We start from the raw sequence: 11,963 nt of genomic DNA, 5'->3' as shown, positions 1-11,963 counted from the left end.
TCGGGAACCGAATCCAGGACCTACCGACCTTGGTAAACCAAAATTCCGGTTATATATATATGCACACACTCTTTACCCAACCCCTACCCTCCTTAATCACACACATATATATAAGATTTCTTGTTAATTTGTACTACATTTTTCTCTTCTCCTGTTGCGTCACAAAAGGCCAATTTTCTCTTCTTTGCTTCATTTCTCTGTCTTTAAGAAGAAACACACCGATGATGATGATGATTGATGGATGATGGGGAGGAGTTTTGAAAACCTTCAAGTGTTGTCATCTTTTTTCTTCCATTATAATTAATCACGAACAAACAAACATGTTACACGATGATCTTCAACAATTACTTTCAATTAATAGATGTCTTCAGATGAAGTATGGATCAAAACCCGAGGAGAATCGAACGCGAACCCTTCCGATCGGTAGGCCAAGATCCTGTCCTCGTAGCCACAGCGTCCCTCCTGATGTCTTCCTTATTGTATTTCCCTTTCTAGTCTAGTAAGTTCTTGCATATTTCAATAGTTTTATTGTAAGTTCTTGTCTATCTCGATAGCCTTATTGTAAGTTTTTGTATATTTCAATAGTTCTATTGTAATTCCTTGTATACTTCAATAGTTTTATTGTAATTTCTTGTATATTTCTATACTTTTATTATAATTTCTTGTATATTTCAATAATTTTATTGCAATTTCTTGTATATTTTAGTAGTTTTATTTTAATTTATTGTATACCTCCCGCTTTGAGGTAAGAGAGAGAAAGATATATAAGAAATCTATGAGAAAGAGTGAGACAGATTATGGTGACACTACTCTGGAACCCCTGGCGCCATCCCTGTAAAAAGTGCTCAAACTGGTCGCACACAATTATCGACAGCGAAGTGAACTACTTAAGAACTACTAGCGCCATTTGTACGGAAAGTACTGGAACTATTGCCAGACCAATTTCAGTGCCCCTCTCACCTCTAAAGCGGGAAATATAAAATAAATTATAATGGAACTACTAAAATATAGAACAAGTTACAATAAAACTATTGATATACATCCCGACAGTACAACTTTATCACAGCAAGAGTGCTGTGATATGACTTGCGCTATTATTTGTAAATAATATATATTTGCAGGCGGTATCAGCACTAGAACAGCACCGCACGCTGTTGCAGCACTACCTGCCGGACTTAAATCTAAATTTACAATTGATATTTATACATATATTTTATAAAACTATATTTAACTTTTGTTTCTATAGAAACATTAATTTTGAATTTGCATGTGCAATAGTATGAAACCACGTTTTCGCCCAATTCATAACCAAATTAGAAATTGATACTGCTTGGGAATAGCCATGCAAACCGGCCTTGTATCATGAGAATTTATATAGTAATTCAAGATGGAAGACGGTGAAAATAAAGCGGACGTTGGGCTGGATAAAGAGAAAAAGTCGTACGCCGGAATACCGGAGGCTGAATTTGTAGTAAGTACATTATTGTACCCGAAAATATTTATAATATATTATTATGAAGTTACTACCGGTATGTAATTCGAATGTATTCAGATTAAGTTCTGTCACCATGAATTTTTTTACGGATAAGTAATCCTCATGGCTATCAATAAAAATTGTTGTAAAAAGAACGGTAAAATGTTCTTTTCTAATATATTGATAGTTTTTTAGAATAAATCCTCTCTTATTGGTATATTTTAGTAAATTGCATGAGATATACTTTCTTGTAAAGCGAACCTTATATGGTCACAAAAGAATCATGACATTTAAATCTGTTACGAACGAAATTAACGTGTTCACGTTTCATATGAGATTTTCTAAATACAGGAAGATGTCGACGCTTTTATGGCAAGGCCTGAAAATGAATCGGCGGACAAAGTACTCCAAATGTTGGATGAAAACCATAGCAAATATAAATTTATGGAATATAGCTTGTTTAACAAACGGAGACGTCTAAAGGAACAAATTCCAGATCTCGAAAGGGCGTTAGAAATGGTTAAAAAATTACAAAAAGACAACAGCAAGGAGCTAGAAACTCAATTTCTTTTGTCAGAACAAGTCTATGCAAAAGCTATTATTCCACCTACCGATAAAGTGTGCTTGTGGTTAGGGGCTAATGTTATGTTAGAATATACTTTGCACGATGCACAAGAGATGTTAACAGAAAATATTGAAGCCGCCAAGAAAAAACTAGACTTTGTAGAACACGATTTGGATTTTGTAAGAGACCAGTTTACAACAACGGAAGTTAATATGGCACGTATTTATAATTGGGAAGTAAAGCGCAGACAAGCTGCCAAACCAACATGAAGGCTGTTTTTTTTTAACAAATTCAATTTGCACGCAATGAATGCCTAAAGCCCAACGGGTAACTATGAAAATAAATTTATATAAATAACACATGTCATCATTATGCGTTTTATAATTTTGTAATACTATATTCTTTTCTAGGTTACCACATTATCATAAAAAGAGCCTGTGAATAAAAAGTACTATCAGAAATTACTAATGGAACAAAGAATTCGAATACCATTTAGGTTATAAGCTAGATACACCAATATTTATGTATATTGTCACACAAATACATCTGAATTCTAACTTAATCTGTTATTTCATACGCTAATAATAAATTCTCTTACCACATTTATTACATTATGCTTAACCTTACATTTTGATAATTTTTGCAAAAAGAAAAGAAATACATGATTCGCATAGAAAAATAATACGTTACATTTGCTATAGAAATATCACATTAACCAAAAATTTGATTTTCGCTTTGCTTTCTAATTTATCATCATCCTGCTTTTATACTTTGATTACAAACTATTCTTATGTTTGTAGACATGTTTAATTTTGTTCAAACGAAAAAAAAAAACAGAAAAAGAACATGAAAAGTATCACCCATACTTTTGTGAATATGATTGAAAGATAGACTTACGACTAATGGAATTTGAAAAATGAAACTTAATTTATCTTATGTCCTAAACTGTCTTAAGAAGTGTTTTGCTATAACTATTTTAAGGCACATAATTGGTCTGACTCTTTAGGAGCGTCAGTGTCCAGCAGGGACTAGTATTCCGTTATAATTTAAAACTTTGTAATGCAGTTAGTCTGTTCATCTTTAATTATCTTCATCCGCTTCATATTTCACCAACTTTGCCTTTAATTCTGTTATTTTAGCTTTAGCTTCTTCCAATTCTTTCTTAAGCGTTTCAACCTCAACATCGACTTCTGTGATACCCCCTAGATTTTGGCGAATATATCTAAAATATAATTCAGGAAATATCTTGTACAACAAAAATATAGACTAGTATCGATGTCTTCCCGCTATGAGATCAGCACATATGTTTTTAAAAGGATACTCTAAAGCATCATCTGGTTTCTCTGGCTCTTCGTACAAAGATACCAGTACCTTTGTAAGAGCATCCATAACCCCTGCTCTTTCCAAATACTTTCTAAATTCTTCTCTCTTGGAATCAGGTGGCTGAAACCAAGAAATATTGAATAAATTGTGAGTAACAAAGATCACACTACATCTGTAAATTTAAGTGTATGATGCATATGTTAATTCAGGAATAGATACGTGTAATATGCCAAAAAAACATCACGAGGCGCCATCGATATAAAAGAATTGTATTAAATTAGATCGTGTTACCTTAAAATTGGACATTTTTATTATCAACTTGTATTTGCGTATAGAATTATCTGGCAACGATACTTTGAAAGCACTACTTTACGAAATAGCTCAAAGAAACGCTAGCACACAACACATGTTTCGAAAATTACACAACAGCGAAAACGTAAACCGTTACGATGCTCGTGCTGAACAAATGCCGTTCGATATACGCGATTTTCAAAACAAGGCACGTTCAATACAATTTTTCTAACTGAAAGACAATACTATTTACCATGGCGAGAAGTGAAGGTAGTGTAAAGCGGTAGGGAAAACCGTTTTCTCTCTTTCACTTTGTTTCACTGAAACACGATCCGCAAAGCTTGTACACTATTCAATAGTAAACTTCGAATGTCACGATTGTTTATTTCGATTGATATCCGCGCAGTCAAAAAAGCATCCCGCCTTGGCACATATCCGATGCCATACTAAAATCTCACGTGTTGCAATAACATTTAAATAATTACGAGAGAAATTGCTCTCTCTCCGATTTTCGTTCGAACTATTAGATAGAAAATCGATACAAGTTTTAATTGAAGACAAAATTCATTTTAAAATATGTGAAACTTGTCGTAGGCATACACGCACTTAGCCGAAACATAATATAGTATACGAGATTGTGTACGCATACGCACCATATCGGAAATATTGATGATTCAAAATGGCGGGCTACTGTATATCGCGTAATTTCCTGGAACTCGCAGATAAAAGATTTAACGAAGAAGAATCCTGTGACATATTTAAAAAATACTTGCTGTGATGTTCCTCGGGAAAAAAGAAGCTTTTGTACGAATGGTACTGACTGGCGCTATAGGCATTTGTTCGTTCATTGGTGATCAAGGTTTGAAACATGGGAAGACTGCTGCAGCACGCGCGATATTTGACAATGTCACTCACGCAATTGTTGGTGGACTTACTTGGGTAGTTATTTTAAACTTATCGAAGAAACCTCTGGTCCAAAACTTCTCGAGCATCTTTTCTTCGTTTTGCCTTTCGTCTTTTATCGATGTGGATCATTTTATCATGGCGTGTAGTTGGAAGTTAAGTGTAAGTGATGTCATAACCTTTTATCTACTTGAACAATGCGCATATCTTGCTCGTAGAAATGATAAAGAAATTATTTTCTCTGAAAGTTTATATACATCGCCGCAATAGTATATACGGGATAAATTGATTGGGACTATAATAATAATAATTTCTTAATCATTGATTTCTGCACACAGTAGAAGAAAAACAATTGTGACTTTTAATGAATACATTGAAATATAACATATTGATGTTTCTTTTTACAGGATGCGACTCATTTGGAAAAACGACCCTTTTTACATTGCACTACACTTCCTCTAATATTGTGGCTTATGTTAAATTTTTACTCAAGTTTATTTAATGATCCAAAGTTTAGCTATTATTCATGGATAATACTAGCAAGTTTTTTGAGCCATCATATAAGAGATGGTACAAGAAGAGGTTTATGGTTCTGTCCATTTGGTTCTACACAACCTATTCCCTATTACTTATACTTAAGTATGAGTATGATGCTTCCTCATGTTTTACAGTGGTTGATGATTCCATCTTTGCACGAGTCTAAATCTTTAAATAATGCAACATTAATTGGTATGGTGTAAATACTGTGAACTAATCAATTGTACGTATGTATATATGTATATAAATGGCTAGTTTTATATTAATATATTCATATATATATATATATATATATATATATATATATATATATATATATATATATATATATATATATATATATTTTATATAATTTATAGGCTTTTTAATTAAATTTATTCCAAATAAATATAACATGTTAATGTGATATTTTGATAGATGATAGAATTGATATATATATAGATAGATGATAGATGATAGATGAAGAATTGTTAAAAATAATGTTATCTATGTAGAAAAGCGGCAGAGAAACGATAAATATATTGGAGCAGAGAAACGTTGGGTATGTTTAGAAGGGGTTCGTCGGCAATGTTTACATAGTTGTTTCCAGAGACAGGTGTGTTCAGTAGACGAGCATCGCTCACGCGTACACCAGTGTTTTGTGTTGCATGCCCCTGCGGGTAGTGTGTCCACGGCGTTCGATTCCGACGCAAAAATTTAACGATACCCGCGTACGTGCCCGTGTAACGAGTAGTACATGTGCCGAACGCGGAGGACGCGGGTGCCCTTGCAAGAAGTTAACTGCGCGCACACGTGTGTTGCACGTACACCTTCCGCAGACTGGAGGGGTTTATCAGCATTCAGCTTTGCTTTGCTGGCACTGTTACATACTTTACTTCGCTCTCGACTCTCGGACTTTACGTCGGTGTTCTCGTTTACCTGGCCACCTGTCCTATCGAAGAACGATGGAGTACCTCGCGACGCGGTTCAAAGAAATCCGTGACTTAGCGTAACGATCGATCCCGTGATCGGAAGTCCGTGGTGTGTTATTATCCCGCTGTCTCTTCCGTGTTTTCACCGTGACGCCGTTCGATTTTCTTTATCACGAGAGATTCGTTCTCAGCCGCGAACATTCCACGCTTTTGGTGAACAATTATCGCTTATCCGTTCTGTGTCCACGAGAGAGAGTTACGTGTGACACCGACGATCCCACGTTCTCCACCTGTGTTTTACCCTTATTGCATACGATACTTTAGAAAGACGTATACGAATAGCAGAAGACTTTGGCGTGCAGGAGCTGTACGATGCCACCAGATTTTCGCGGATATCACATCGGCCACGATAACGCGCTGATAACGATATCTTGATTGTCTACGTCAGTCCAATATTGTCTACAGGGTGGTCCCGTGTCACTTTAACTTCGTTATAGTATATTTATCATGGTGAGTACACGTTATCTTGCTCTTTTCTCTACGACTTCTAGCCGAACCAATCCTGAGGACGCAGCCTCTGACCGCAAATCGCTCCGGCTAATGTGTACAAATCGCGTGACATAATTTCGCTTTAATATACATATAGTTATAGCAAGGTTGTCGCTGGTCTTACGATTATGATGATCAGGTGAATGGCTGTACTCGTTTACCGACTCATCCCGTGTAATTGTTTCAAGTCGTACCGTTGTTTCGATATGACTTCGCGTTTACAGATCGTTAATTAAACTGTACGATCATTGTTACGTATAATACGTGTATCAGTGCTTTCACAAGGATCGGGGCTAATCACAGAGCCGCAATAAAGCTTGTTTTGTAACACTAATTACGACCACACGAGCGTTACCTATTAGAGATGCAACTATGTACCCTCAAGGTTGGATTGGCGCAAGAAGAATCACTGGAATTATGCAATGAAAACGATTCACGGGATGCATAAATGATTCTAATGCAATCGATGCACGGAAAGACAAAATTCTTCGTCACGCATCTATGCGTGCCATCTCTTCAGCCGTGCCCTTTTATCATTCTCGAACGTTTCGTATGATGAAGCGACCTTGCTATCCGCAAACTTCCTGGTTTCATTTTTTATGTTTATTAACTCTCAAGGAATGTTGACATCCGACGCGTTAAACGTTGTTTGCGAAATACCGCTTCGAGGAAGTGCAAAGCAACCGTGCGTGGCAAAGATTCTTTCACATTCTTGCATTCTCATTTTTGTTACGTCGGCGTACCATCGACGTCCATCTTTGCGAACGCCCTCACTCTTTTGGCACATTTCGTTTCCCCAGAGCCTTTCCCGTACGTAGGAATGCGCCGTTTCATTCGGTTAATAGTTCATCCGGCCAGCTACTGTTTCGAGAGAATCCCTTTCTTAAATCAAACAATTATATCGTTAAGTAAATCCTTAATGACGTCTACCTGGGAATGTCTAAAGATAGCCGCTGGTGTCGAAACTATGAAATTCCTTATCAACGAAGGTTTTAAGCACAATGTTCAACTTTCTAGGAAGTCGATGAATTGTTGCTGTACTTCGCTATAACAGCCGGAATTGTTGGCGGTGTTCTGTTGCTGCTTTTCATTTTGGTCTGCATACTCTTTGTCAAAGTGAATCGATTATCCACAGACGGGTAAGTACTTTCATTCGAAAGGCAGAACTTTCTTCTTTTTCGTTGGTGCATGCGAAAATCCGTTCTCGGCTCCCGCTTTCAATTTTGCGTCCAACACGAACGTTTTCTCGAGCTTCGCACTGAACGAAGGAAAAAAAGAAAGCTTTGCTTTTCCATTAATATGATTAGAGAATGTATATCAATTCTAATGTACGACGAGTTTTCTGATAAAATCAATGGTGTCAGTGGTATAGCAGGCGTTTCTTTTTTTTGGGACGAGCCACGTTCTCGACGTAGGATTCAGAGAGTCACGTAAGATTTAGATTCTAAAGAGCAAATACAATTATCGTTTCACTGTTTCACGGAGACGTGCAATCGAACAACATTATTAATTCATGACTCAGTGTAGTATTGATACCGTATCTTTGCAATGCGCAACGTGATTGTTTCGCTTATCTTGGTAATAAGAACGCGTGATGGATATTGGAATTTGAAAACAGTTTACACGCAGTCAGATCATTTATTATAGTTACTCTTTTAATTATTCTCTGTCTCTCTCTCTCTCTCTCCCTATCTCCTTCTTTCTCCTTTATGATACCAATGATACATTTTTAAAGGTGCGTCATTTAATTGCAAATGTTTTAAAGATAATGTCTTGCTTTAAGATGGCTTCTAGTTTAAGTATCTTAACTTTTAATAAGTAATATATTAAACGAGTGAAACTTGTTCAGGTCCAATCAATTGAACAGGCAAACCAGTATGATGGCAGACTTTTGTTATACGAATCCAACGATTGTGCCAGGGGAATTGCTATCACGTCGGGGATTTTCGATGTACAGCGGTTCTGATAACTTTAACGACGATTACGGGACGAAGAAAGATTACCATTATGGTACTTATCACGAGGCACGATCAAAATTCTGACTAAGATACATAAGTTTGGACAGCAGTTCATTCTATGAATAACTCACGTAAAATCGGCCATACAACCAATTAAAAGATCGATCGATTTGGTGTAATTAATGAATTATACTGTAAATCAGCCTGTAAAATATAAGACTCGCATAAATCTATCCATTTGCCATAGAATTTATTTACGTATATAAGTATTTATATGTAATTTTGTTATAATTTTTCTTCCAGAACGATCAAACTAGAAGTAGAGAAGTATATTATAATAGTTATTGAAAAATAATTAATATTTATGTATACTTTATCTAACGATGGTAATGTCTCGTAAATGATAACCGATTATTTAGAAACAGTACGTTGGGTTGCCAATAGGTTACGCTACGCGCATTAGTCACTCAGGGAAACAGCTCGCGCAATACTTATTCAAAAAAATGGAATGATTACTGATTGCAATCTACGGTTTATTTGCACCACTTAATTTAAGTCATTAAAAGCAATTACTTAGGCTCATCATACTTTCGTTATGCTTTTTACTTATTTATATATCATCTCTAATTGACAATGATTAACATCCCAAAGATCATCTGTATAAAATAGCATCTATTTTGTTTGTAACGTGTATTATTTATAATAAACATTATTGTACCAATTAGTCTATCAACTATTAATTATACTATAAGCTTTCTGTAATTATAATTTTTAATCGAAGATATCCAAACTCTCGTTTCAATTCAATACTGACGTACAACTATCGCGGGCGATCCCATTAAAATCGATTTTATGCAAAAGGCATTACGTACCGCCAATCTGGGATCGGATTTTATCAATAAATTATACGTTGTATTTATATTCTCCAATCGTTCGTAATCCTTATGCCGTGCATTCCCATTAATAACCGTTAAACTGGCGCGCAACGTGTGTGTCCCGGTAATTACTCCCTCCCGATCCGGTGTCATTCAGAAATCGAACACTACCCGGGTATTCCGATCTTTTAAATGGTTCTCCAATATCGCGCACTCGAATCGCATGGAAGATCGATAAACGAAATCTATATCGATTACCAGAGGGCGCCAGTTTAGCCAGCTCCAGTGGCCACTCGAACGGAAACCGACGCGAGAACCGAGGAAAGTCAAAAAAAAGGAAGCAAGTAAATTACATTTCTACGACCCGGATGCATGCACGAATTACACGAGATGCGTGGAAGGGACACTCGCAGGTGTACCACGATCAGGGAGATCAACGGCTAGCCGTACGAGCACTTCCAACCAGGTGGGTACTCGTGGATCTCTTTTAGGACGGAAGTGGAGCACCTTCCGACCGATATACGCAACAACGTCGAAGTGGGTGGCGATGAGGACGTAGGTAGGGATAGAGACGATGCTACGGGGAGTAGGCAATAGCATGGAGATAGGCCGTAATTGGTATAAAATCATCGAGCAAACACATCGGACAAGACAGCCCGAGGGTTGTGGGCGGCGTTACGTGCCGTCGCCTTGGTAACCGTGGGGCGACTCTGTTAAAGCACCCCTTCGCCTTGATTGCGCAGAGGCCCATCCGCACCTGTATACGTACGCTCCGCGATTCGCGGGTGTGTGTACGTGTCGCCCGCGCATTGCTCGCGACTATACATCCGCGAAAACGCCACCTGGCCTCGTCTACATCCCGGATTTACAACATGCGCACACCCTCCGCTTTTTTCTCTGTACAAATGTTACGCGCCTACCGAGTCGAGTCTGCGTGTACGTGCACGGAACTATCCGTAATCGTCGGGGGGTACCATTACACGCGACATCGGTTACCGTGTATACTTTGGAAAATATCTCGAGCTCTACGGGTTTGCTGTAAGATTTTATCCAGCATTTTTCCAGTTCTACCACGGTCACAGGGTGGATCTGAGTTGTAGTCGAGATTCTGGCAAGCCTTCGCGAGAGGTAGAAATTGTACGATCCGTTAAGTCCAAGAAACGTACTTTTTAACGAGGTAATTCAATCGGAAGGTTTGCAAGGGATGAAATAATTTCGAGTATAAAAAAGTTCCCGTTGTTGTTTGGAAAATAGATGGGAATAAATTACATCGCGCAGGATAGATATGTTGCTAAGCTGACCCCCTTAATAATAAGCGAATATCACACCCTCTCTGTTTGGATATACCTATATAAGTGCTTCCACTGGCACACGCAACTTGTCGAGTGTTTAGTTTAACCGCACCCCGTGAATCCGCGTTTATGCTCCTAATCACGCCGGATTACGGTCAGTTTCGCCCTGTCTCTCGTAAACCGTGCCACGAGACATATGTTATTCTTCGAGCATCCAATCGCAACGCTCGCTGTTGTTCTTTCGTTTTCCTCTGGAGTAGAATAAAAGATGCATCGCACGTGTCGCAAAAAATATAGTCCATTTCGTGGGCGACACAAATTCGCACGAGTAGCTCTACGATCTTTATTTCTCTTTTACGTTTCCGTTCAGGAAATACAACTTTGATTTCACATTCGCTTAAACAACCTTTCTCATCGCGTCGAGTTCCATTCTTTCGTCAGCTTAATTCTTGCTCAATACCTTTTGTACGGGGAATGTGGGTCAAGGGTGTATTAAACCTCGAACCTTTCACACTCTCGATATCATTTCGACGACGCGTACGTTCGAGGAGAGGCAATTTGTCCAGCGAATTCCAATTTCCACGAGCATCTCAGTCGGAAATCCATCGCGAGCCCCGAGCCTCGTTAAAATCAACGCGCCTTGGGGGCTTTCTTTCGCCGATCGGTTTAATCGGAGACGCCGGGGACGCCGCCATCGTCAACGGACGCATCCCGCGACGGGTGATCGCACAATTTCACAGAATCGTGGCCCCGTCACATCCGTTGGCCGAAGAATTTAACGAGGCGCACGCGGCTTTCGCCCTCCTTCGGTGACGATCGCCGTACCAGTCACACACGCTCGATAATAGCGGCCCTCGTGAACGCGAACACCCTTAGCCACTGTGTCCTCGTTACATCGACCTCATGGTTGATGTATATTCATGGACCTGTCCATGAACGCCGAACCAGAATCGTGTAAACGCCACCGATCGTTCGTCGTGCCCATTCGGACGATTGGTTCAACTGTTGTTTCCGCGGTGTTCCCGTGAGAGGGGTGGATTTAATGGTACACGAGGTCGTGTACCATGGCGCCGTAGATCGTAGGTTAACGTGGATCTTGGTATATAAGTAGGCTCAGGTATTAGGGGTTGAAGGGAGCAGATGTAAATTGCATTCGTACGATTATTAGAATTTTGGTACTTCTATTTGGACATTGTTAATTGCTGATATTTAGATATCGTAGCTAAAAATAAGGGTGATTATGATTTAAGAACAATCTTGTATAGAATGGTCTTTGTTCTACCCT

General features: G+C 38.4%; 4 protein-coding genes across 5 annotated transcripts; 3 read left to right on the top strand and 1 right to left on the bottom strand.

The window, feature by feature from the left end:
• Positions 1–1,258: 1,258 nt before the first annotated feature.
• Positions 1,259–2,601, top strand: Mgr (prefoldin subunit mgr). The gene is made up of 3 exons (XM_076895245.1): positions 1,259–1,471; positions 1,826–2,366; positions 2,450–2,601. Exons 1-2 carry the CDS (start codon positions 1,388–1,390, stop codon positions 2,306–2,308), a joined length of 567 nt encoding a protein of 188 aa, XP_076751360.1. The 5' UTR covers positions 1,259–1,387; the 3' UTR covers positions 2,309–2,366; positions 2,450–2,601.
• A 264-nt stretch (positions 2,602–2,865) lies between these two features.
• On the bottom strand, positions 2,866–4,088 carry LOC143423728 (c-Myc-binding protein). 2 transcript variants are annotated; one of them, XM_076895248.1, is made up of 3 exons: positions 3,907–4,088; positions 3,361–3,482; positions 2,866–3,261 (listed from the first exon to the last, which is right to left on the bottom strand). In XM_076895248.1, the coding sequence occupies exons 1-3, from the start codon at positions 3,907–3,909 to the stop codon at positions 3,120–3,122; spliced, it is 267 nt and encodes an 88-aa protein (XP_076751363.1). In that variant the 5' UTR covers positions 3,910–4,088; the 3' UTR covers positions 2,866–3,119. The 2 variants fall into 2 exon arrangements, with proteins under 2 accessions (XP_076751363.1, XP_076751362.1); XM_076895247.1 differs by lacking the exon at positions 3,907–4,088 and adding an exon at positions 3,654–3,869.
• Positions 4,089–4,294: 206 nt separating this feature from the next.
• Positions 4,295–5,370, top strand: LOC143423723 (transmembrane protein 267). Its single transcript, XM_076895244.1, has 2 exons — positions 4,295–4,718; positions 4,964–5,370. Exons 1-2 carry the CDS (start codon positions 4,431–4,433, stop codon positions 5,294–5,296), a joined length of 621 nt encoding a protein of 206 aa, XP_076751359.1. The 5' UTR covers positions 4,295–4,430; the 3' UTR covers positions 5,297–5,370.
• Positions 5,371–5,694: 324 nt separating this feature from the next.
• LOC143423727 (uncharacterized) lies at positions 5,695–9,232 on the top strand. Its single transcript, XM_076895246.1, has 3 exons — positions 5,695–6,514; positions 7,571–7,692; positions 8,403–9,232. Exons 1-3 carry the CDS (start codon positions 6,512–6,514, stop codon positions 8,593–8,595), a joined length of 318 nt encoding a protein of 105 aa, XP_076751361.1. The 5' UTR covers positions 5,695–6,511; the 3' UTR covers positions 8,596–9,232.
• Positions 9,233–11,963: the final 2,731 nt, after the last annotated feature.

Source organism: Xylocopa sonorina, chromosome 5, assembly GCF_050948175.1.
Source record: "Xylocopa sonorina isolate GNS202 chromosome 5, iyXylSono1_principal, whole genome shotgun sequence".
Taxonomy (NCBI): domain Eukaryota; kingdom Metazoa; phylum Arthropoda; class Insecta; order Hymenoptera; family Apidae; genus Xylocopa; species Xylocopa sonorina.
The sequence above is the reverse complement of the archived record's forward strand: the minus strand, read 5'-3'. Positions and strand labels throughout refer to the sequence as shown.